Here is a 26,431-nt window from a genome sequence, read left to right as displayed (position 1 = left end):
AGGGCGCGGGGCGCGCCGGGGCGCGATTACGGGAGGGACTCGGGTCCTTCACCGAACGAGTCCCCTTCCGTTTGCTGTGGCTGTACCTGGGGCGTGCTGGCGCGATGTCGGGCTTCAGCCCCGAGCTGATCGACTACCTGGAGGGCAAGATCTCCTTCGAGGAGTTCGAGCGGCGGCGGGAGGAGCGCAAGAGCCACGAGAAGGTGCGTCTGCCCCGGCCTGCCCCGCCCGGCGGGACACGGGCCTCGGAGGAGAAGGAGTTTTGCCTCCCTCCTTAAGCTCCAGATTATAGCTCCTGCGGGTGAAACTTCGCCTTTTAGGACGGAGACGTGTCAGTAAATCCGCTGTCTTTTCTGTTAGCAGTTAGACTCATACTACGGATGAGTCAGACTGCAGGTTTTTTAGTATTTCACCTACATCAGAGCATTTGGCAAGATGCAGGTCACTTAAGGAATTGTGTGGCTTGCTCACTTTTAGTTGCATAGATTTTTGTTAAATGCTGCTGTGCTTCATTTTTAATTACATCTGTCTACGTAATTATTAATTTCTATTAAAAAAAAAGCCAAGAAAATAATTTTTAAAAGTTGTTAGGTTCTGGTGGGACATGTTATTCAGGAGAATTCGAAACCTCTGAAAAACGGAGAATACGGTATTTTAGTTTGTGCTAGTGTAGCTTGCCTCCCTGGAGCTAGCAGGAGTTACCTGCAGGCACCCTTATTACATTCTTCTGGGTTAGACTGGAGGAATGAACTGAAACAGGTTTTAGTATAAAGTCATCTTGTGTATGTCACTACTGCTTCCCCACCATCCTGAGTGTGATCAGAGGAAGAGATCTAGTATGACCCCTTTTAGCAGTCACTGAGATTTCTTGGCAGGAGTAGAGAGAGACATGGCTTTGTGCTTAAAAGTATGCAGATGAAACTACAATTCTAGGAGGAATTTTCTATGTTTGACTGAAGGGAGAGTGGTAGTTAACTTTGCCGTCTTCTTGTCGGAATATGACTTAATTTCTGTGTTTCTTAACTTTCAAAGAGAGAGTTCAGCAGAACTTGGCCATCATGAAAGGAAAAGGGATTTTTCAGGGCAACCTTCTTACTGCATTCGGAAGCGTTATTTTGATATTTCACTTCATGTTTAAAAAAGGCAGGCTCCTGAAAGCATTTGTAACATGTTTAATCAACCGTGTCATCTTACTTCACTGTAGTGTCAAATGAGCAACGAACTCACTGCTTTGATCAGAACAAGTGTGAATAGTCAGCTTCTGAATCACTTCACTTTGATTATAAACATCTAAATAATGTTGTTTCTTGTGAATTTAAAAATATAGTGTTTTTTCCATCTGTTTCACTAGCAGTGCAAAAGTTGGAAACTTGTAGTCTAAATGACAATTGTAAAAATCAGGAAAATGTGATGACTGATACTGCAAAGCTTATAACTAACATTATTGGTGTGTGTAGGATGGAGAAAATGCATCTGCTGAGGAAAACACAGAAGACATAGATGCTCCATCTTCATCTGGAAAAGGATCTGGGAAATCCCAAAGTCAGGATGAAACGGACGGTAAATTTTAACAGGATAATTTTAATGGAAAACATTTCTAAAAGATCATTTTAAGCACATGCTCTTTGACTTGAATTTGTATAAATACCTGGCTGCTGCTTTGAGCTTATGGATATTGAAACACATTATTAGAATGTCCATCTTTGTTTAATATTTTGATTCATATCAATGCTTTCATTTTGTTCAGTGCCTTTAAAGGGCAGGATTTAGACAGTCACAGTCACCTTTTTCTGGAAGACTCTCCCATGTGTTCCACTCCTGACATCTCAATCGTTTGGTCTCTGTTTTTGGCTCTCTCTACAGTTACAAATACATTTTGAGGTTTTTAAGTTGTCTCAGGTTCTTCTAGGGGTGTTTTGTTGTGCTTTTCCCCTCTTCATCTCTTTGCTAGTCTTCCTGGCTGAGCTTTCAGGTTTTTCATAATATCTGATTCTACTATATGAGTATTATCTTCTGCTACTTTCATCTAAAGTGAAAGAAAATATGTATAATGAGCTATGAGCTGCCTGCTTCCCGCCTCCTCCCCCCCAATCCTTTGACCTGTTTAGAGATTCTAGAGTATTTTCTTTCCTTTTTCTCTTTGGCTGGCTTTCTTTATGCGGTTCCTGGAGTGGTAATATCTCCTTCAAATCCCTTGCCAAAATAACCTCAACTTCTTTTCTGTACTTGCAGGAAGGGTAGGAAAAGCACTTCTTTGCTTATTTAGTCTGTACCAGGGCCTTGAGTTCTGGAATTGAGCTTTGAACTTAGAGTACTGCAGCCTGTTTCAAATGTCTTTTTAAAAGCTGTACTCCATGTCCTCCCCATATTCTCATGGAATTGCCAATACTATGAAATGGCAAACTGCAATTTTTGATCTCTTGGTGTTGGTTCTTGGACTCCTCTTACTAATTTTACTGCAGATTCTCATCATTCTCCAGTGTCTTTTCTTTCAAGTATCAAAAAAACCCCCAACCTTTGAATTGCCTCACATAAAACATGTCTCACTGATACCTCCATTCCAAAAGTGTGGCCAGAACTCATCCTAGAAATACAGTAAGTGAACACCAGCAATCTTGTTGGAGGTAGATCTCTTAGTTTCCATACTGACCCCTTCTTTTTGCTGATGTTTCTGAAATACTTCCAAGCTGCTGTCTTCTACTCTATATTCTAATTGTTCCATTATACATTTTTTTAATGCACACAATATTTATGTAAGAAAAAAAAAACGTATCCTAATACACTTATGCAATAGTGTTATTTCTGAACTAATTACAGAGAACACAAAAATGTCAAGAGCAGCCTTTAGAACCCAGGAAGCCTGGATAACATTTATTGTTATTTAAAGAGCTACCATTAGAACCAGACTCTCTTTTTTCTTTTTCCTATAGATACTTAATATATTTAAGTCAGAATGGAAACAACCAGTTTTTTTAAAGGCTTTCAAACACATTAACTGTGATGTAATAGCAAGACCCTCTTGTACAGGAGTATGCTGGCATAAAAATACCTGATAGACAGATCTGTTTTTCAGTCCCAACTTTATATTGTGGGTCTACCTCTATCAAAACTTCAGTTGGCTAATCCCCCAATTGAAACCTTTCAACACTGCATACTTTGGTGTCTAGTAGATGAAGTGGTACCTTTTAAAAATGGTGGGGTTTAGTCCTTTTTCCGTGAAAGTGCACTTGTGGGCAGTTATAAATCTGGCTTAAGTTAGTAATGAAAAGTTGTAATTAAAAAACTTTGAAATTGTTAAAGTTTTTAATATTTTAAGCATATTTAATTTGGGCAGATAGCATCATATTCTTAAACTTCGGGTTTTTTTGAGAAATGTTAATAATCTGGATTTCGCATTTACAGGTACTTATTAGTACCTGTAAATGCAATTAGTAACTGTAATGCAGTACCTTGGAAGGTACTTACTATCTTGGATAGAGTGGTTACAAGATCTTGTTTTAAATTACTTCTAAAATTGGTTGCTACTTTATTGTTCAGTATAATTATCTATTCACTTAGCTTCTTCAGCTGAAAAGCTTTATTCCATCTAGGTAGTTTAGTGGCTGAAAATTGCTTAATACACCTCTTGTGTGGATTGAGGGGAAAAATGTTGAATAAACTTGTTTCATTCAGTGTGTTGTTCCCTGCTCTCATTTCAAATATCCAAAAAATGTTAGAGCCTAGGAGATGCTAAGCATTGCTGATGAATAGCACAGAGCTTTAATGCCAAAGAGATTGTTAAAAGCTCTTCTGCATTTCTACAGGCCTTTTTCTTAAAGAATAGCCGTTTCAAGTGGGCTGCTAATTATGCAGAACTCCTTTACTCAGCACTTGTCCTGATAAAATAGTATGTACTCATGATTATATTGCAAACCTCTTCTGCTTCTTTTTCAACCAGGAGAGACTTCAGATGGTGTCAGCAAATCCGTCCATCGTGTCTTTGCATCCATGCTTGGGGAAAATGAGGAGGAGGATGAGGAGGAGGAAGAAGAGGAGGAGGAAGAGGAGGAAGAAGAAGAAACCCCTGAGCAACCTACGGCTGGAGATGTTTTTGTGTTGGAGATGGTACTTAATCGAGAGACCAAGAAAATGATGAAAGCAAGTATTTGAACTTACAGAACCTTCATGTAACTTCTTTGTATATACTGAAGCATAGTAAATAAGTAGCAATTTGTATGGTTTTAGCTACTTGCTGAGAAACTTGCCTGACAATAATTCTGTGTACAATATTTTTGCTTAAGTTGGTTTCCTGTGTCTTTGCTTTTTAGAAAATTACTGCAAATCACCATTTGAAAATTTTTCGTGTTCGTAGTATATAGCTTAAATAACAAAGTGAGTTTTTCAATGTCTAGATTTTATTTATTCTAGATATCAGTGTTACTCTGTTAGTTATGAAAATTAGCAAATATTTCAGTTCTTTTAGTATCAGAAGTACTGAAATAATTTGTTGTTAGACCATGTAAAGACACGTGTGATTGATATTTTTTGAATTCAGGCACAACTCAAGCATCAGTGAAAATATTATCCTTTTTTTAATTTAGGAGAAAAGACCTCGCAGCAAACTCCCTCGTGCCTTGAGGGGTCTAATGGGAGAAGCCAATATCAGGTTTGCTCGAGGAGAGCGTGAGGAGGCTATTCTAATGTGCATGGAAATTATTAGACAAGGTATTTTAGAATGCTAAGAATCTTTTGTTTTAAGAATGAGATGAAATTGCTGTGTACACCAGGAAGCTCAATGTGGCTTCACTGATGATAAAAACCTTCAGTACAAGGAATGTCATTGTGTATGTAGGGTGGAAGTAACAATATGTTCAGTGTATTCCCTTTTTAGTTTTGCATCTAAAGAAAAAAGCCTGGCACTCTAATTCTGCAAAGGTTGGGGCCCTTGCTTAGCTTCACACAGTTTATTTCTATTGTCTTTGTAAAATTAAAGTATAAATGTCTATCAGCTTAACCTCTAATGTGGATAAAATGCTATAAATGTTTGTGATTAGGTTTGATCAGCTTGTTTATTTGTGTATAAAAAGGAACTAGAAGCTTGACTTGAATTTTAGCAGATTTTTTTTAAGAGTTATTCGTTTCATATAATTCTAATGAAAGACAAATTATTTGCTTTCAAGTTGTTTTTAAAATAATAATTCTTAATCGTTCTTTTTGTTTTTAATAGCTCCTCTTGCTCACGAGCCGTTTTCGACTCTTGCCATGATCTATGAAGATCAGGGTGATATGGAGAAGTCATTACAGTTTGAACTGATTGCAGCTCACTTAAATCCTAGTGACACTGAAGAATGGGTTAGATTAGCAGAAATGTCACTAGAACAGGACAATATTAAACAAGCTATTTTTTGCTACACAAAAGGTAATGTAGCAACTATTTTAATATTTTAAATATCTATGTTAGTTGCTAGTATCGTAATAGCAATCACTTCCTTTTTTGTTGTTGTTTTTTTGTTTTCTAATTTAGTTTGCTGCAGCTTGCCCAGACCTTAGTACCTCTTGTCCAGATTTTGTTATTTCAGTAATGGATCTTTAATATAGAATATTCTTGTCCTATGAAAAGCTTGTGATGTAATAACTTGTCCATTAATATTCTGTCAGTGAGCAAGTTATATGTATGCTATGTTTTGGGGGAAGAAGAGGATCTTAGTTGAATGTATTTCACCGATAGCATATGTATGTTGCAGTCTGGGTTGCTGCTTTCAGGATGTAAATACCGCTTTTTCCTGTTAAGTTTTATGTCTCCTGAGAAAACTCTGATGTTGCTAGGACTTTGGTGGTTGGGTAGTCAGGCAGGTGGATACAGAATCCTAAACTAACTTACTAATATGCTTTTCCTTGTTTTTCAGCTCTGAAGTATGATGCAACCAATGTGCGGTATCTGTGGGAAAGATCAAGCTTGTATGAACAGCTGGGGGAGCATAAGATGGCTATGGATGGCTACAGGCGTATCTTGAATCTCCTGTCTCCCTCTGATGGAGAGCGCTTCATGCAGTTGGCTAGAGACATGGCAAAGTAAGTTAGACTTACGCATAGTGTGATTCAGTTTTCTAGAGTTTCTCAAAAATTGATGCTAATAACTTTGGAGCTGATTTAGGCCATCTATGTAGCTGAAATCAAGGACTGCAGACTTTTTGCTGGGGGTGACCCACACACATGCATAGGCGTGCACCTCCAACTATCGCAACCCTTCCAAAGCCTTGTGGGAATTATCCAGGGTTGATGCATTGTCTTGTATTCTCTTAGAGTAAGAAAATAAAATGTGAATGCTGATTATTGAAAAAAATACCCGTAACGTAAAATTGTTTACAACTGTAATACGTTTTTATTTCTGCATAATATCACTGAAAACCTGAAATCTTTTTGCCAACAGATCTGTTCTTGTTTGCACAGTCACCTCTGCTTGCTTTGTGGAAAAGCTAAGGGTTTAACATGCTTGTATAATAGCACAATTAAGCCACTTAATTTTTTGTTTGACAGTTTGTATTTCATATTGTGATTCATTCATGGAGGAAATACAAATCTGCTCCCTAATCATTTCTGCTGGTAAAAGCAGATCAAGTCATAGAATCTTGCCTCAAACAGAGGAGGCTTATGCTTAAAGCATGTAGCTCTCTTATTGTAGTTTTTACTATCTCATGCATAATTTGTAGAAAGTTGTTTCTAGGGCAGTGTTAAGCCTGTTGGTGTTCTTAGTTGCAAGATGCTGCAAAAAATGCAAAGAGTTGTATTTTAACAATACTATTATTAGGGTTTTTCTGAAACCAGGTTAATCGAATACACCATTGAAATTTAGGATGGAGAAGATGGTGGATATTGTAATGAAAAGCTGGTAATGTGCCCCCATGTAGGGGAAAAATAATGGTGGTAATTTGAAATGTATAAAAATTATCACAAGTTATGTTTAAAAAAACTTGCTGTCTCTGTAATCTGTTATTTTTAATAAAAACGTTTGCTAATATGCAAAGAAAAACAAGAATATGAAAATCTCTTTGCAGGCATTCAAAGAACAAATTATCAGTTATTTCAGATAATAAGTATTTCCTGACTATGTTTTATAGGAGTTATTATGAAGCCAATGACGTTACCTCTGCTATTGAGATAATAGAAGAAGCCTTTAATAAACACCAGAGCCTCGTCTCCATGGAAGATGTTAATATAGCAGCTGAACTATATATTTCTTCCAAACAGTATGACAAAGCATTGGCGGTATGAGAACTAATTTGTATATAGTGTTCAGAACCTCTTTGCCCATCAAGATGAGCAGTTTATATTCCTGTAGCGCTTAAGTAGTTGTGTTTCGATAGCAATAGAGCTGATCAGATACAACTACGTTCTACTAGTTTTGTAGTAACTAGCATTGAAATTAAAAGCTTGATTTAATAAACTGGGGATATGTGCTGTGCCAAATGGAAAGTTTTGAGGTCCTTTCTCTCCTCCTCAACCATTGCCGTGATCTAAGTAGCCAGAGTTGGGTCTGTGTCATTGCTGTACCACCAGCAAAGGGAGTTTGCTGAGGTGAACATTAAGAGGATGAGACTGCACAGTCTGATGGTTCAGAAAGAGATTTTTATGCTTTACCTGGCTTGCTTTCATTAAGACTAATAATTTAGGCTTTAAACATCAAACACACCTTTCAAAAAGACAGTATATCCTGAATCTAAGATCTCAGGAATTGGAGAAGATTGCTTGTCTGTTCCGAGTTTCTACCAGTGGTAAATTGCCTTCACTTTTGAGGCAGTTTTTCTCAGCTGATTTAGTCTAGCTTTGAGAGAAATATATTTAACATCTGACCATTATTACATCTTTCCCAGTTAGATTGAAGAGACACTAATGGCTTAGACTTTCTCTTTGTGAAGGTTCTTATTTGCTGATATTAAGCAACTTTTTTGTTTTTTTCCTACCCTCTTCTCAAGATTTCATTTAGATCTGGTCCTGTCAGTGTAAAGCACCTTTAGCCTGAAGACAATTTCTATAACTCTTCTCTGCACCTCTTCCTTTTTAAAAATCAAATCGCCAATTCTATGTGCGTAATACTCAGATACCAGGTTTGCTAATGCAGTACTTGGAGGTAGAACTGTCCCCATTACTTCTTCTTGGTGATTCTCCTCAGTTCTATTCCTGTGATTGTGTTTCTTCTTCCTAGATAGTTAAGTCTCTATTTAAGCTAGTAAACAGAGCTGTTAATTACTTTATTTCAGTCTTCTGTTTTATTCTGAGTGTCGCTTGCTCTGTGTTTATTTATTGCTCTGCTTTGGCAATAGAAATGATTTAAATACTTAGTTTCCAATTCACGGACAAAAATACCAGACATCATTGAGTCTTAGACCAACAGTCCTTTACAGTGGTGTATTCTTCCTTCTCCCAGCTGGCAAATGCTTTTCGAGTTTTCTCTTTGATTTTTTTTTTTTAAATTTGATTTTATTTTGTATTAATTGCTCTGCTGAATAGTATTCGTTCTAATGAGGTCCTGGAGTATGACTAAGGTAAAATATCTGAGTGTATATAGTCCTTTTTAACTGAAACAGACCATGCAGCTTCCTTGCAAAACTGTATTTACCTAAGAAACTTACTGGAGTCGTTGGCACACTTTGGAAAGATCTGTGGAGAATGTAACTATTCACTAGTGCTTTGCTTGCCTTTTCCACCTACTAAAAGGCAGTCTAAGAAGTTTAAAAAGTTAAATACTTTCTCCAGTTATGATGAAAATAACTGTTGTATTTAGCTGAAGAGATGCTTGTTTGATCATCTAAATATTCCTGAAAAAAGGACAAAGACATGCGATGCTCAAACTCTGGGGTAGTATTTGTCAACTAACCCCATAGGAAACAAATGCAGCTTATGCATTTTTTTTTCCCCAATGTCTTTTGTGAAATCCTGTCCAAGACAACTGCCATATGAGCAGGTTCCCCCGTATATCCTTTTAAGTATTCGAAATGATCTAAGTTACTCTTCTGTATTTGTTTTTTGTTTTTTGTTTTTTGTTTTTTTTTTCCTCTCTCCCCATTAAGGTTATCACAGATTTTGCAGGAATTGTACTTGAAAAGAAAGTATCAGAAAAAGGTCCTGCTGAGGAGAAAAAAGGTAAATAGTTAACAAGTGGCTAGTAGGACCCTACTGTTCATATAATATTGAATAAATCTTACTTTAGTTTTTTAATTCTTGGGTGTTTTGACAGAATTTTCTGTTTGGAAAATCTTCAGAGTTTTAATGAGTTACATGGCATGACATCAGCTTTCTGTAAGATGTTATCTGGTGTCCAGTTAGCCCTGGTGACTCATGAAGGACAGGGACTGCTCTCTAGACAATTGGAGGCCTTTTAAAGTTCTAAACATTTCACTGAGTATTCACAGCAGGCCATTTATTTCATACAGCTAAATAGCTTCTGGGAAAAAAAATATTATAAGCTGAGTGGCATCTGTAGTCAAGAATATCAACTTTGACCCAAGACTGCTATTTTTTGTAAGTCCTACTTCTGTTACTACAAATTTAAATGTTTTGGTGTATGCAAGTCAAGGGATATTAGCTTGTATCTGGCTTGCAGAAAATAGGCCTTCTTAGGGCAATTTGCTTCACGAAAGTCATTGATCAGGTCTGAAAGTGCTTCTGTTTGATGGGCTGTAGAATGATCACAGCATGCCAACTTTTTAAACAGGCAGTCTGTTCTATGATTAAACTAGTCAATTGTTGCAGCCAATTTCAAGTCCAAACCCCTTGTAGTTACAAGACAATTCTGTTGACTCTTTGCTCTAATGGAACAAGTGAATTGTAAATGAGCAGTGAATGTGGTGCAAAAAGCTGTCCTGACAGAGACTTTTAGGAAATTATTTATAAGGAGTAAAACTATTCCAAATCTAGAAATTAAAGCACACAGTCTTGTCAAGTTATCTGAGATATGTCATTTATTAAGACAAGCTTTTTGTAGTACCCTGAAGCTTATTTTTCCCCCTACCCACTGCTGCTTTATAATTTTAAGTGCTTTCTAGTCTACAGTACTTCGAAATAATGTCCAGTTTTCATTTTTTTTACAACCGTAAGCTGTTAATCAGGTATGGATTCAAAATCAAATAACTCTTGGCTTAGTTGGTGTTACTGAGACTAACTTGTTTCTATTTAAAAAGACACAGAAGCAGTGACTGAAGCTCAGGAAGACCAGGAAGCGGTAGATGACTGCCAAGATCATTCAGCTACTGAATCCAATGCTACAGGTAAGTAGTCTAATTTCAGAATTTAATGCAAGTCTGTGAATGGATCATATGTTCAGAAGTTAGGTTGCAATCATACGAAAGTCAGGAACAATTTCTATGAGCAGAGAAATGGAGATTGATCCAGAAAGATTCCTTGTGCGCAATCTGCCTTACTCAGAACTTACTGCTTTTAACGTAGGCCACTACTGAAGTCAAAAGCGTCTTCCAAGGACTTAACCACTCTGCAATGATAATTTTTCATTTTTCTAATGGTTTGTAAAAACTTAATAGCAGTTGCATAGTTACTATCGTGCTTACCATTAAGATCTTCAGAGAATGAGGAATTAATTTGCATTGTGATCTGCAATAATTGGATGTTGATTTGGAAGATAATAATGAAACTGTATGTTAGAAATCAAAGGATAGTTGTTATAACCTGAGAAACCTGTGAATGTCTAGTGGAAGAATTAAGGTGAGGCAAAACTTTTAACAGGGTACTTATGGAGGTTCATTGACTGAATATGCCGGAAATATGATAATGAGGTTTTGTTGTGTGACCTTTAGTATGGTAACATTATCTTGGGCAGCTACTTTGTCTTATGTAGCATGGTTGTGTTAACACCTAGAAGGAATGCAGTCAGGTGAGATGTTATACTCTATATTATGTGCATTTTACAATGTATAGAGGCAGATCCCTGATACATAGGACTTGTTTAATGAGGACAAATAGCTTAGTACAGGATATTTCCTTGAGAAAGTAAGGAAAAGAGGGTATAGGTGCTTGAATTGGTGAAGGAAAGCTTTGTGAAACAAGCACCTCTCAAGACAGAGGTGCTCTGAGCACATCCTACAGGATCCTGCAGTTGATATCAATGCAGACTGACAGTGCTCAGTATTTTGGGTGAGATGATTAGAGTCACAGAAAGTAGGAATTTGCTTCAGCTATCAGGGAAGAAGTAACAGAAGGGGAGAGGTGGTGCCTGCACCAATGTTTGCAGGAGTTGATGAGTGTGGGATAATTTCTGTGGAGCCAATATGGCCTAGAGAGGTTGTGGAGCTCCGTGAAGTCCTTGTTAAAGCCTGTGGGTTCAGAAAGAATTTTTTTCTCTCACAGCTGTGGAGAAAGTTAGCTGCTGCATACCTGAGGGGGTTCCAATAGACATTATGGTCAAGCTGATGGTGTGCTTGGTTCACTTGAACATCCTAGAGCCACTCAATGTAAGTAGAGACCAATATGTAAGTTGAGGGAAGTTCTAATTAACAAGCAAGTAATTTTTCCTATCTTCAAGTTACTGAAGATCTGACTGAGGTCTTTGAGAGGGCTGGGGAAGTTACTGCTTCCTCCCCTCTCGCAGACAGAGACATAGTGAACCTCTTTTGTTAGCATTTATTTCACGGTCATGATGGAGTGAGATTGGCTGTGGAGTTTCCAATAGTGGAAATACTATTCTTTATAAATATTAACTAATCAGCTAGATAAATTACCCCTCCAGTGGAAGTATTAGCACAGTAAATCACAGCCTGTGTGCTGTGACAGGCCCAGGACCGTATTGCATGTATCTGTGTTTATTCTTGAACACTGAAGAACACATCTTTGCTTTTAAGCCCTGAAGTTGCTAACTTTAAAAACTGTTCTTTATTAAAATTATTTCTTATGCTCCTCACTGAGGGGCACTTTCACCCCTTGGGCTTGAAGAGGATGTGAAATGTGACTAACAATACTTTTTCAGGAATTCTGAAATTCAGATCTCTATTTTTCACTTTTAAACTGTCATTTTAAATAAAGAATGTGTAGTTCAGAATGTAAAAAGAATAAAAATCGTAACTTCCACTAATCAGATCTTAAAGAAATGTTAGTACTGTAACTGTGTGTGCATGGCCAGATTTTTTTTTTTTTTTTTTTTTAAGCCTCTTCTGACCACTCTCGTGGAACAAAATCCAGAAGAGATGGGTGACTTGTATCTGGATGTTGCAGAGGCATTTCTGGATGTTGGAGAATACAACTCAGCACTGCCTCTCTTGAGTGCCCTTGTCTGTTCTGAACGATACAACTTGGCTGTTGTCTGGCTTCGGCACGCAGGTAAGAAGGAGCAGGAGTGCTGAACACGTGGCCTGAGAGATGATACAGTGGCACAGTGCTGAGCATTCCCACCTCCTGTTAGTTAAGATCAGTGGAATGTTCAATACACATATCAAATGAGAATTAGTATTTGCCAAACTACACTTGGGAGTGTGTTATGACAACCCTGTCTTGGAGGATTTTGTTGTCTTTCATGAAGATTGAAACTTACTTCAGCTAAAAATGCTTAATTTTTGTTTAAGTGAACAGCATTTATTCTGCATTCTGTTCTGCGTCAACTGATAATGCTTTGCTTAAGTGACGCTATAGATGCATGAGTGCATGCTTCTGAATACTATGAATTTGTTAATACATGATTTGGGTGGCTTTTACTAGAAGACTATCTGAAACATTTAAGATGCGAACTATTTTGCTAGCTTTCTAATCTCTTATTTCTGCCATTTAAGCATATTGTGCTGTGCATGGTATTTCCAGAGTGCCTGAAGGCTTTGGGACACATGGAGCGTGCTGCAGAGAGCTATGCCAAAGTTGTTGATCTTGCTCCATTGCATTTGGATGCAAGAATCTCACTTTCAACGCTTCAGCAGCAGCTGGGCCGGCCTGAAAAAGCTCTAGAGGCTCTAGAACCAATGTATGATCCAGATACACTGGCTCAGGATGCTAACGCTGCTCAGCAGGTGGGTGAGATATTCTGTGCTTCCAAATTAGGATATGCTGTTCTTCTGAACTGTGATGGTGGTAAAAGATGCCAACTGTATAGGACCAGAGACTGAGATTTGGTGAGCCGTAGGAGTACAGTGAAGGATTTGTTACTGAGTGCCAGAGGTGGTTCCTCAAGGCTCTTTCTCCCTGACCGTTCTTATCGGTATTTCCACTGTCCCATTTGATTACTTCGTGTGATGTGCAGCTTCTTGGCTACTGAGAACTGGTCTTGACACCAGTCACTGTACATCACATTGATCAGTAATTGCTACATACCAGCTGTGTTGTTTGGCTTCTGCTGGTTGTAACTGATGGCATAGGAGAGGCTCCATTATCCACTTTCTAGAAGTGCCTTCACTGTGGTAAGAGCTGTGCAGGGGCTCTCTGAAATTCAAGAGTATAAAACAATAACTACTGCAGGGAAGTTCATGACAGTCTCATATGCTGCTGCTGAGATTGTTAAAACTTCCTAGAAATTTTTACAGCCTTGTCTGTACTGTGTTGAGTTAAAATTGTGTTTATTTTATAAGCTTGCTCTTTGTGCAAGTGGTTAAATAACCATGTTTAATATTGCCTAGGAATTAAAGTTACTGCTCCACCGTTCAACTCTGTTGTATTCCCAAGGTAAAATGTACGGTTACGTAGATACTTTACTCACGATGCTGGCAATGCTGTTGAAGGTAAGCTAATCTTTTCAGCTATGCTTTAACATACTGGACAGCTACGAGTTAGTATAAAATAAAGAACAAACTTGTCAAGAAAACTAATGTTTTCAATATATAAATAGTTTCATAGTTTTATTAGATAAAAAACCTGCAGTGAGCTTATTAATACTAGGGACCTGTAATACTGGTGTATATGTCTGCAGTGTTCAAAACAGAGCATCATTTCTGAGTATAATTTTTGATATGGCCATTTCAATTCTTTTTTTCCTGTTTCTTAATGTAGAATACTAAGCTGTTTCTCTACATTTTTTGTAGTAGCATAGCGCTTTCTTAAAACTTACTTTTATGTAAATAAAGTTGTATTTCAACAAATCTCTTTTAAATTATTTTTATTTAAATAAGGTTGCTGGTTTTATCTTTTCTTGTTATAAGACAAGCAAATAAACATTAGCTTCTTCAGACAGTAAATACAGTGGTGCTGATGGTTGTTTTATGTTAATTGGTTTGGGCTCTTTTTGTCGGGAGGGGACTATTTAGATTTCCAGTTTATCCATCTGGTTACAGGTTAAGACAGCCTCTGTTACACTGTTTGGGTAACTGACTATCCATCTATTTCTATAAATGATACTGGCATGAAAGCGTCATTCTTGTTACGTGTATATGCACATACTTTTGATTTGACAAGGAAATTCCAATCCCAGGAAAAGTCTTTAAGTTTTTTAGAGAGTTTGTGTCTTCCTTTTGCATAGCCCGGTTTGCACTGGAGCGTGAAACAATGGAGAGGGAATACCTGTGGGTGAATGTCTTCTCTCACGTTTTTACCTCATTGTATTTCCAAGTTGCAGACTGTTTTGGAATGCAACTTGAGCCAGATGGATTGCTTATAAAGCTGTCTATGTTCTAGGATGTATTTGTGTAATCTGAAATGCTGCCCTTAAATTTGTTTTTAGGTAGCAATGAGCAGAGCTCAGGTGTGCTTGATATCTAGCTCCAAATCTGGAGAGAGACACCTCTATCTGATTAAGGTGTCAAGGGATAAAATTTCTGATAATGACGACCAAGAGACAGCAAATTGTGATGCCAAAGGTAACAAATGTTTATTAAAAAGAAAGCAACAATTTTAACTCCTTAGTTCTGAAAAACAAAACAAAAACATTGCTATTTTGCATACTAAATCTATGCAGTTCATGTTAACATTGCTTTATTTACAGGGCAGGGAAGGCAGCAAGAATGAAGAAAATATAACCTAAGGGAAATATCCCCACTCAGGAAAAAACAATTAGAATCAAAGAATACTTAATTTGACCTTTGGAGATCATCTGGTGCAGTATTTCCCTTAGAGCAAATATCAGATAAGCAACTTTATGGTATAGTAGAAATACATGTTTTAAGTGTTGTGACTTTGGTCCAAATTTGTTTGGACCAGGTTGCAATTCTTAAGCACCATTTGGTGTGTTATGAGTACTTGTAGTATTTTTATAACTTTAACTATGTGCACTTCTTGTCAGTTCTTCCCAAGTTTTCATTGTTTTTTTTTTCCTGCAATTTTACAAACTGCAATTAAACTGTTCTCTTAAAACAAACAAACAAACAAACTTTATCTTACCTGTTAATGCTCATGTATTTTTGAAGAGATCAGCTTGACATATGCACCTGTTCAATTTTTTTTTTTTTAGAGTTTAGCTCTTTTGTTTTTAATTTTCTCAATTTACTGACTTCTTTTTCAGCAATTTTTGCTGTTCTCACAAGTGTTCTGACAAAAGATGATTGGTGGAACCTCCTCCTGAAGGCTATATATTCCTTGTGTGACCTGTCCCGGTACAAGGAAGCAGAGCTACTTGTGGATTCCTCACTGGAATATTATTCGTTTTATGATGATAGGCAAAAACGCAAGGAGCTGGAATACTTTGGGCTTTCGGCTGCGATTCTGGACAAGAACTTCAGAAAAGCTTACAATTATATCAGGTGGGGAGTTGAGAAAGTAGAACAATTTCTTGTGTAATTATTTCCACTGAGGCTGTAGCTCAACTGCTGAAAATATTTTTAAAAGAGGCAGACTGATGCTTTCCAGATTTCCCTAAAAGAAATAAGCCCATTTAAACTGAAAGGGTTTTGTGGTAGCTTTTGATTCCAAAAAGTGTAATGCAGTGGGTTATTTCACTTGGCCAGAACCATTTGTTTTGCATTTCACTATAAACTTTGCCTCAGTCACTGATCTGCCATTGGCAGTTTGAATGTCCTTCATTTTAAGTTTCTCCAGACTGAAGTTCTATCGCAGATGTAATGTTTACTGTGTAGTATTTACTCAATTCTTGTGTGTTTTCCGTTCTGTAGAATAATGGTAATGGAAAATGTCAATAAACCTCAGCTCTGGAACATCTTCAATCAAGTCACTATGCAGTCTCAGGATGTCCGTCACCATCGCTTTTGTCTCCGATTAATGCTGAAAAATCCCGATAATCATGCGCTGTGTGTCCTAAATGGGCATAATGCATTTGTATCTGGCAGTTTCAAGCATGCTCTTGGTAATGTCATTAGAGAATGCTAAGTTTGTTAGTGTTTCTTTATTCCTTTCATATCAACTTTCTCACGTTCTTAATTATCCTTAGAGTGACTTTTCCCCCCTCTAGAGAAAAACAGTTGTAAGAAAATATTTTTTTCATATGTCAGAAAATGATAGCCAGCTTCATAGCATTAATTTAGTGCTTTAATTACTTAGTTCCCAAATCAAAGCACTGTTCAATAGTTCATTAATAAAGATGAGGCAAGCATGTTTCAACTTTAACACTCCTTTCTTGTAGTTTAAATTTTCTAACCAATTTTTAAAGATAATTAAAGGCTAATGGTAATAAAGAATAAGACTGAAAGAAGTTGTCGCAACTGAGATGTGCTGGAGACAGTCGTGCTGTGAGGTGTCTGCACGGTTGCCTTCCATACCATCTCTGAGCCACGGTAACTACAAAAGAAAGGCTTAGTTTCATGCACAGCAGTTACCTTGAATGTTGCATTCGTCGGGGCTAGGCTGGATGGTGTTTAAAGGAGACCTAATTTCAGAGAGCTGCGTTCTCTTGACTTGGCAGTGTTCTGTTGCAGGCCCTAAACCTGCACACTCAAAATGGCTTGTCCCTTTTGGGAATCAAGGGTGACTGCTTGCTTCTAAAGAAGTGAAAATTTGTTACTGGCTTCAGAGGGAATACTCTTATCCTCAGTCTAATGACTGATCATGACTGATCACTTGACATTTTAACGAAAAAGGCTCATTTTGTAATGTCAAGACTATACAAATGCGTGTGCTGCTAGAACTAATTCTACTAATTTTTTTTTATGAAAAGCCAGTAAGATGTTTTCTCTTCAAGCAACCTGGATGTGCTTATTCAGAAGCAGTGATCATGATTCAAATACTATCTGAAATTTTGGGAGGTTCAGAGGCCCATGAAGATCATACTGAAGAGCTTAGCACCTTTTACTATTTTGTCTTCAAATGAATAATCACTGAAAAGAAGCAATAAGTAGCTGATATGCAGTCTGCTTCATGCATTAGTGATTAGTTTGGGGAACTCTTAATTAAAAAACAAAATCAAAAAATGTGTCTACATATGCATGTTCCATAGCAGTCTAGTAGCAGTTACTACTGTACTATATAAAAGCCTTAGTCATGGACCAAGGGTCATATAGGCCTAGATTCTACAGAGTGAGGTAATCTTTTGGTACATCACTTACCTTTTCTTGCTTTTGAATAATACTGATTTTTATCAACAAAGGGTTTATGGCTAATGTACTGCATAATTATTTTGGCTAAGGCAGTGAAAACTAACCGTATGCAGCTGGTGTAAACAGTGGTAGTTCAATCAAAATAATGAAACTGGACTTTCAAAATAGGTATGTTTGTTTGCAGCAGTAATTCTCAACACCTTTAGGATGTAAACCCCAGCAAGGACTTTATTTCCCTTCTGTGTTCAGTTCTTCTCTGCTTACATTCTTTTATCACAGCTTATACTCTTGCTTCAGAATCCAGGGAGTGCTGAAAATACAAAATCCCTTTTCACGAATACATTTTGATGTAGTTAGTTATATTAAACACTTTCTTTTCCAAGTTCATAGTTCCAATTTGAATAATTGGAGTTCTCCTCTCCCCAAATTCTCAGGGATTGCTTTCAAAACAAACATCCTCATTCAACTATTTGCTTTTAGGACAGTATGTGCAAGCCTTCCGAGCAAACCCAGATGAACCCCTGTACAGTCTTTGTATTGGCTTAACTTTCATCCACATGGCTTCTCAGAAGTATGTGTTGAAAAGACATGCTCTTCTAGTACAGGTAAGTTAATGTGGCTATTTTTACCTATAGTGGGTCCTGACTTTTGAGATTTATATATTGTATAAACAGTTACGGCTACAGCATTTTTAAATAGTTTAAATAACTTGCAGTAATTAATACTGCATTTCAAAAGAGGGAACTGAAGGAACATGAATACAAATGAGTATAGTTTTGAACAGTATTTATATGCATCAGGATCTTCTCTCCTTTATTTTAAAAGTAGCGTATTCTACTGTGTTTATAGAATGACTTGTTAGCAGTTACTAGGAGTTTGTGAAAATATTAGTAATTCTGGTCTTGATCACAGATGGCTGTAGCTTGGATTTTTTCTCCCTTTTCCTCTGCCAATGCTGTGTTATACTTGCTATTTCTTTTCCAGAAAGTGTTGTAGAGTAGAAAGTCTGCCACATGTCCTAAGTGGCCATATCTCACAAACAGCATAGTTTAGATAAACTCCAGATTTCAAAGGCTTTTTTTTTTTTTTTTTTCCTGTCTTCCATTTCTCTTTCCCCCTTTTTTTGGGTGCCTATGTATAGTTTTCATTGTAAAGATTTTGTAAACTCCAGTTCAAGCTACCCTCAGTTTTAAGCTTTCTTATATTCTCTCTCTCCACTCCTCTTTTTTTTTCCCTCCTCCTTTTTTCCTTTTAAATCTGCCAGTTCCAGCAATAAACCACAGGCTGATCACTCCCTAAAAGGATTTTTGAAATCATTTCCTCTCCATCAGTATTTTTCATTGACTTGAAATTTGTTTTAGTTCTGGTGGCTGCTGACCTGCCAGAATGTGGCGCTCATGATTTCTGAAGTTGCTGAAAAATTGGAGCTTTCACTGATTTTTTTCTTTTTTAAGAAGAGCTGTAGGTCTTCAGCTACTTTAAAAGAAGAAGAATTATGTCAGTATACAACTTTAAAGCATTTTGAGCTTGCAAAATTTGGCCTAATTTTAATATTTCTAGCCACTTCTTTCTCTAATAAGTCTGCCTATCTTATCTGGGCTGCTATGTTCTCCTTGTATAATATACTTGAAAAATGTCCTATTTATGTCACCCTCTGGTGATATGGTTCCTTGCCTTCTCTTGTCTCATTTCTTGTTCACTCCACTAGGTATTATTTTTGTATCCTCTCCTGCCCCTATTCTGATTCCTTGATAGTTCAGCCACAATGACGTACTGGTGACCTAAATTATGATGATGATTAGCCATCATCTGTGCCTAAACTAATCCCTCATGTTGAAGGAGCTATCATCGTCTCTAATTACCAACGTTGCCTCTGGAAAGAAAGGCCTCTGTTTACAACAGAATCGGCACATTCCAAAGAGATAGCAAAATGAAATGTAAATTACTGCGCCGGGGGGGGGAGTGCGGCGTGTGGCGTGCGCAGATTTCCCTTCTGAATTAGTCTCTTCTGCCTTAATTTCTTAAGTTTCCCACAGGGCTCCTTGAATGTAAAATAAAATGCTGAATTTTGATCTAAAAGAGTACTCTATGCCCCCTTTTCTGCCATTGTTCTGTTCACGAGGTAGCGCTGCGCTAAAGCCATTCCTATGTCATCATGCAAACATTCATGATCAGTCTGTAACACCCCAAGCCGGTAAGCAGTGACATGCTGCTGCTGAGAAACAAAATGTGTCTTGCTTTGTGGCATGTCAATGTATGAGTGAAGCCAGTTTGTTCCACCGGTGCCTGGACCTGTTATTTTTAGGCATTGCCCTGTCTTATATTTGCTGGAACCTTGGTACCTGAACAGAGGCTGCTCCCTGTTGCACTCTGCTTGTGTTGTGCACGTTGCGGGGTGACGCATAGGAGGAGCGGTACTCTAATGTTGGCAGGGAGACTATGATGTGCTTAGGATTCTGCCAGTCATCTGTTTTAAATATATGACCATATATTTTAATTTAAAATAAAAGCAAAATAACACCTACAGAGTTCTTCCACTTTAAATTTGTTAAAAGTAAAGTATAGCATTGGGATTGCTGGGTTTGAGCACCTTTTCAAATTCTACCGTGGGCTCAGCAGTGAAACATCTGCTGGTTTAAAGAAGATGGACTCTTGCCTGGCACTTAGGCTTTATGATTTTTTTTATGCTTTTATTTAATGATTTTATTCTTGGCTGCTTTATAAAAATGATCTGCTAGTAATGTCTCTTTATAACCGTGTTGGAGTAAATTTTTATGTATGTGGAGCAGAAGACCAAGCAAGGAATGAACTTACTTACTTTGCAGAAATTATACTTTGAAGTATGCTTCATGGAGTTCAGCAAGAAATTGTAGAATTAAACCATTTTCTTGCTGTTATCCAAGGCAAAGAGCGAAGAAAGGGAACGAAGGTATTTTGTCTGTCTTGTTTTTAAGGGGGGAGCAATCTAAAGAATTATTTTTTAATAAAATCTTCCTCTAGCCTTTCCCTTGGCTGTATGGTCTTCATTAAAATGGGCAGCTCTGCTGAACACAAGCTAGTCGTGCGTGCATGTGCACGTGTATGTGTGTACATGCACACGCATATCTAGCTATGATAGACTGCCCAGAGACCTGACTGCCCAGAGCAGGTTTTTTTAAAAATCCAGGGTGGCATAGCAGCTGAATGACTGTTTCTTTCTGCCTTTAACCTGCACGTGGTTTGTAGGAAAGCAAGGACCAAAAGTTTTAATTAAGAATAAATGAACAATTAACACCTTTTCACCAGTCTATTTTACTGCCATCCTTTCAGAGGGGGAACACTTACAATGTGCATGATGTGTGTACAGGGATTCTCCTTCCTTCACCGGTATTTGGACCTGCGTGGACCATGTCAAGAATCTTTCTATAACCTTGGCCGTGGCCTTCACCAGCTGGGATTACTGCACCTGGCAATCCACTATTACCAGAAAGTGCTTGAACTTCCTCCTCTCGTTCTAGAGGTACTGTATCTTTATAAGTTGCATACAGAGAATAAAGTCAAGTCATTGTTAGTGATTTTTCAACCATAGATAAAATGAGTACATAAAATCTATGTAGTTTAAATTTCCTTTAATTCACACAGAAATTCTCTGTGATTAAAAACCCGAATCTGCTTATCACCTGATCTTTCAAAGAATCATATATTTTGAAGGATTTAATATATGGTCAAACAAAAGGTTGCTAAACGACTTCACCTGAATAAATAGATGAATTTAATATAGCATATTTAATATAAACTACATGCCATAAGCTATAACTGGCAGTTTTTAAATTGCTATAAAACAGCATGCTGGAACATTATGAGCCAATAGTAGATTAAGAAGTTGAGTAGATGTATCTGTGTCACGGTTTTTCTGTAATAGATCTGTATCAGTTGATCCTAATTGCACTTAAAAGTCTGGTTTGAGAGCAAATTTTTGTTTATTTGTGGCATGGTTTGGTAGAAAAATTAAATATATTTAGAAAACAAAGTTAGTAAAGTAAGAAAATGGCAGTCATTAACACGTGATAGGGAGTTTAGAGAGCAATCTTTCTTTTTACTTAATAGATGCATGCAGTAGTCACAGTCTGACTATAGAAAGAAATATGTCACATACGAACATAAATTAAGATGTCACTTTCCTGTTTTATGAGCTGGCTACCTCATTTACAGCTAATGTTTTGGGTATGTAATTATATAATTTTTGGTGACTAACAAGAAGCTCATTATAGAGGGAGGGCACAAAGAATACAATTTTTTTGTTTCTATACAACTCAAAGCCTGTATAAACTTTGAATAGATTACTTGATGCCAATTAAACCAGCAGTCATGTTTTAGTTTAATACCATCTTTGCATATAGATAACTTTTTAAAATCAATTTTCTTACAGGGTATAGAAACTGATCAGACAGACTTGCGAAGAGATACTGCCTTTAACTTGTCACTTATTTATCAGAGCAGTGGAAACATGAGAATGGCTCGAAAGATGTTGTATACTTACGCAGTTGTATGATGAAGTTTGTGGCGGATAGAAAAATGATAGCATCAACTCTCTTGCATTCTGCAGTGCTAGGGAGACCTGTTTTATGTAATTTTTTTTCTACAACTGGTCAGAGACATGACTTCTACTGTACAGAGTTGTATGGAATTTTTTCTACTTCTGACACGAAGTGTATCACGCCCGGCAGCAGGCTGTTCTGAGAACAGTGCTGACATACTTGAGTTGAGTGAGTGCCTATTATTAGGTCTGCCTTTCTCCTTTGATGCATTGCTCTGTAAGCTAATACTCAATCTTGTATAAAGAATCAAACAGTAAAAACTGAAGCCCAGTGTTTTTAGGAAAGATTTACAAAGAAAGAAGTGCAATATTATAACTAGCTACCAGTGAGGTTATTCAAGAAGCCATAAACACTGGTGGTGGCTCCCCATCCTGCCATGTGAAGTATAAAATTGTTAATGTAACACAGAAGAAAGAAGTGGGCTCATACTGATCTCTGAGAGAAGGGAGCACTCAGTATTTCAAGATCTTTAAAGTATTTATTTTATTCTAGGAGCTCATATTCATAGCAGCTGTTCTGTTTCAGGAAGGTTGATTGAGATCTTTCTTTATTTTCCTTGTTTCAGTGAAATCAGTGTGACCTTGTCCTTCTTAACTGTTTAATAAAAATTTTGAGGTTAAAAATAACTTTTGTTTACTCATTCTTGGCAAACAAGTACCCTATTGAATAGCTTAGAGCAAAAATTATTATTAATAATTATACTATCATATAGCTTATTGTTAAACATACACTGGAAATGGTTTGAGTTTTTAACTATTTCTGACAGCTGAACATGCAGCAATGGAAGCAGGCTGCTTCCAACACAGCTGGGGAGAAGCCAGATGCAGTGCTTCATCACAGAAAAAAAAGATTATTTAACTATATGGATATATAGAAAAGCTTTTTGTGCTACATATTTTTCAGCAAGGTAATATTCTGAATAGAAACCACGCTGTTACTTCCCAAGCCTTGCTTTTACTTGCAGTATCACAAGTAATTATTGCTACCTTTTTAATACCTTTTTGTACTGTAATGATTTCACACAATTGCAATCGATTGAGGCATGTAGCATGATCTAGACTATTTTCAAAGCTAAGAGAATTTAATCTCAAAGCAGATCTCAAATAACAACATTAAATATACAGCATGTCCACTGAAGTAGCAAAGCAGTAGGCCATAGTGAGAATGCAGAGGTAAGAGACAAATACCAAGAAAGTTTCAACTCTGAAAAAAGTGCAGCATGTTTGCTGTGAAACAGTATTTGTCAACACTGCAAAATACAAGGCCATGCGAAGCTTGCAGAACTATAAATTAAATAGCTGTTTCAGTTGTATTAGCCTGGAGTATTTGTAGCCGCAGAGGAAGGGCAAGAACGCCTCCGTCACCTTGGCTTTATTTCTTATATCATCATCTGCTGCATGTCACAATTCTTTGACTTGACAGTCAGCTGTTTGCAGTGGGAATTGGAGCTGGGCTCATGGCATTCATACCAATATATATACACTGTTGCATCATCTTGGGGTTTAAATTTCTGCTGTTCAGCCCTTTTTCTTAATCCTTTTTTGCCTTTTCACATCTTGCAACCTCTTCCCTTCTCGCAGGCTAAGCACCCTGTTCCTGACCACTAAGCCCCCTAAGAATTGTGCTGCTGAGCCTTGTCCAAGCTCTTCAGTAGCTCTGTGCTGCAAAGCATCACGCATCGCAGTGTTACGTTTCTGATGCTCGCTGCCAATTGGGAATAGTTCAGGAGGAAAGGGTAAGGGAGAGCCGGGCCAGAGCCCCTGGCGACTCGAAAGGTGGGGATGGTTTTTTGTTTTTGTCTGGTTTTTTAACTGCTTACTGTTATACCACCTAAAGCAAATTAAAGCTATTTCCATGTAAGAACCAAAGAGAAGAAAGTAAAAGGGTCAGTATACAAATTCCCTTTGCATTATTTTCTTTCTGGAACTAGCTTTTAGAAATAGAGACTTACTTAGAGGGTCAGGGTTAGAGTTGAGAATTATCTTAAAATCTGGCTAACAGTGAGGCTATAACATTACCATTAATTACTTCAGAATTCTAGCAGTATTAGGGATCAGAGATGAAGTAGTTTTTTGTGGCTTTTTAAACAAAGGAGGTAGGAGTCTAGCATTTATGCAAAAAAGGAGGGGGTGAAAAAGCATTCAATTTTTGTTAACTGTGTTCTAAATTGTTTTTTAAACACCAAATAATGGCAACTTGCATTTAACTAAACCTAAGTATTGAATGGAAAATGCATACTGCTAGCAAATACTATTCTGAATGCTGAATAATTTTGCACATCTGGAAATATGGTACTACTTGCCTCAAAGAAGCTGCAATGCAAATTACCTTAAGCTAGCAACTTACCTCACATTTCCTGAAGTGCTTCTTGAGGGAGAAAAAGCTATAAACAAAGACAAAACTTACACTTTCCTTTTAGCTATATCCAACTTGGATTTAAGGGTATAAGAGAAGCAATCTTTTCATTAGATTTCATGTTTATACAACATTACAAGTCTGTCATATTGTAACCTCTTGTTACAGGAGTGATAGACAAGACTTCAGCCAAAGGAAAAACAAACATTGTAGGAATGTGTTATAATCTAGAACTTTGTGATCATGCAGTGCCCATTTCATCATTTTACTTTGTGCAGTGGATGGAGGATACACAGGACAGCGTTCACAATACAAGTATTTCGCGGGGTAAGAGCATCTGTGTGGGATTTATTATTGGCACACTCTAGATTCACAGTCAAGCTTACCTGGCTGTAGCTCGTTCAGTGATGCTCATGGGAATGTAACATTGTGGGAGGGTGAACCCAACACCTTTCCCAAGCCTCTTGTCTCAGAAACAACTGTTGTTTGAACTGTAGCATGGGAACATATAGCAAGGCAGGAAAGACCTGAGATTCAGCAGTTACAATTCTGGCAGAGCTTTCATAAACCACGGAGGGTAAGATGATGGGAAGAATACATAAACTGATGCCAGCCTCACCTGTCAGCTAATCTCGTAGCAACAGAGGAATATTTCCCCAGGCCACACTAACAGAATTAGTAACATTTTCAGTCAGATATTATGTATATATTGTCAAATTACGTGATTTAATCATAATTTTGTAAGCTATTTATAGCCAAGAAGGTATTTTTACATAAAACGCTAACTTAAGAAGTATTTGAAAGACCGCCCATAAAGTTATCTATTGTCTTAAAACCTGAATCGTAGATTTTTAATTTTACTTACCTGATACCTGCATTAACAATTTTAGAGAGCTGGTCTCCACCCACATGCACTGAAGGCTATAGATTAACATTAATAAACCAAGATCATGCTGCATATGTATTTTTTTTAAATACACCTAATGTTACTATAACAGAACATGGGACTAACAAACGGAGGTGTTGCAACTACTAAGTAGTTACTGTGGAACCACTAGCAGTGTAGACAGGCCTCAACTTGATCCTGCAGATCAAGCAAGTTGATAAATCACTACAACTTACTTGAAATCACAATGCTTAAAGAAAAGAATAACATGATCTTGTCTACTGCGTTACACTTCTGATGTTTTGAATGAGTTTTATAGTGCTCCCCCCCCTCCCCGCAAAGCCTTTGAAAAGAAATAGCTTGTTTTGTGGCTTTCAAAAGGATATGGGCTACTAATTCATAGTGTTCCACAGAGAAGTCCTATTCTTGATCAGTGTAATTTCATAATTTGGATAGTTATGGCTGTCTTTGCACAAAACTAACAACTCATTCAAACGTTTTCTTCAAACTGCAAGGTCAGGGTTGAAAACCACTGGGTTGCCCTAGCTGCCATGCCTGTAATTTGATAGCACCCATAAAAGTAAGCAGGCCATAATCAAGTTTTGCGAGTCTGCCAAGAAAATGAATTTTTCCTGTAGGAAGTGGTGGCCTTCCTTTAGGACTGGGCATCACCCAATAGAAACACTAAATCCTGGAGTTTTTCAGATTCCTGTGTTACCTGAAGTATAATTTACTGCAACAGGATAGACTATGGGGGAGGCACTTACAGTAGGATTTAAGCAGGTATCAAATATGCATTTATGAAGTCTCCAGGCTGCTGCCACTTACCCTGCTGTGGTTCACATTGCAAAGCAGGCTCGGAGCATGGAAACTCGTTTCCTTTCAGATGAAACCAAACTGGAAGACTGCTTCCAGAACAGCTATGGTTGCTAGTGAGCATTCAGTGGGCAAGATCAGACTAGAGTGTATCTGAAGTAAAAACCAACCCAAAACATGTAGCACAATACTCCAGCTATTTAATTCTACATGTGACTCACTGTGCTGCATTATTCGCTGATGCAAACATAGCCAAAAGCTTAGGGCAGTGCTAAAGCTAATAGGCACTGTCATGCAGTAGTTACAATAAACTACATATTGTATCTTAATGTTTTCCACCCTAATCTCCAAACAAGTATGTTTAAAAAAAAGAAGCAAAAGGATGTATTGCACGTGGAGCAGAATGTCTCTATGCA

General features: G+C 37.5%; 1 protein-coding gene across 3 annotated transcripts; it reads left to right on the top strand.

The window, feature by feature from the left end:
• Nucleotides 1-65: 65 nt before the first annotated feature.
• Nucleotides 66-22,584, top strand: GTF3C3 (general transcription factor IIIC subunit 3). 3 transcript variants are annotated; one of them, XM_062578571.1, is made up of 19 exons: nt 66-203; nt 1,458-1,560; nt 3,938-4,137; nt 4,581-4,704; nt 5,207-5,398; nt 5,886-6,051; nt 7,098-7,245; nt 9,048-9,120; nt 10,158-10,244; nt 11,338-11,441; nt 12,132-12,303; nt 12,778-12,980; nt 13,584-13,685; nt 14,621-14,756; nt 15,398-15,635; nt 16,005-16,195; nt 17,862-17,986; nt 20,728-20,880; nt 21,790-22,584. In XM_062578571.1, exons 1-19 carry the CDS (start codon nt 105-107, stop codon nt 21,910-21,912), a joined length of 2,739 nt encoding a protein of 912 aa, XP_062434555.1. In that variant the 5' UTR covers nt 66-104; the 3' UTR covers nt 21,913-22,584. The 3 variants fall into 3 exon arrangements, with proteins under 3 accessions (XP_062434555.1, XP_062434556.1, XP_062434557.1); XM_062578572.1 differs by lacking the exon at nt 21,790-22,584 and having other exon boundaries at nt 20,691-20,864; XM_062578573.1 differs by lacking the exons at nt 20,728-20,880; nt 21,790-22,584 and having other exon boundaries at nt 17,867-17,981.
• Nucleotides 22,585-26,431: the final 3,847 nt, after the last annotated feature.

Source organism: Rhea pennata, chromosome 6 (assembly GCF_028389875.1).
Source record: "Rhea pennata isolate bPtePen1 chromosome 6, bPtePen1.pri, whole genome shotgun sequence".
NCBI lineage: Eukaryota > Metazoa > Chordata > Aves > Rheiformes > Rheidae > Rhea > Rhea pennata.
This window is presented reverse-complemented; position numbering and strand designations above follow the sequence as displayed.

Bases quoted from the DNA above. Each gene is read 5' to 3' on its own strand.
- GTF3C3 (XM_062578571.1), top strand. From the start codon at position 105: ATGTCGGGCTTCAGCCCCGAGCTGATCGACTACCTGGAGGGCAAGATC. The intron at 15,636-16,004 runs GTGGGGAGTTGA...TCCGTTCTGTAG, and splicing joins AAAGCTTACAATTATATCAG to AATAATGGTAATGGAAAATG. The intron at 16,196-17,861 runs GTAATGTCATTA...ATTTGCTTTTAG, and splicing joins CAGTTTCAAGCATGCTCTTG to GACAGTATGTGCAAGCCTTC.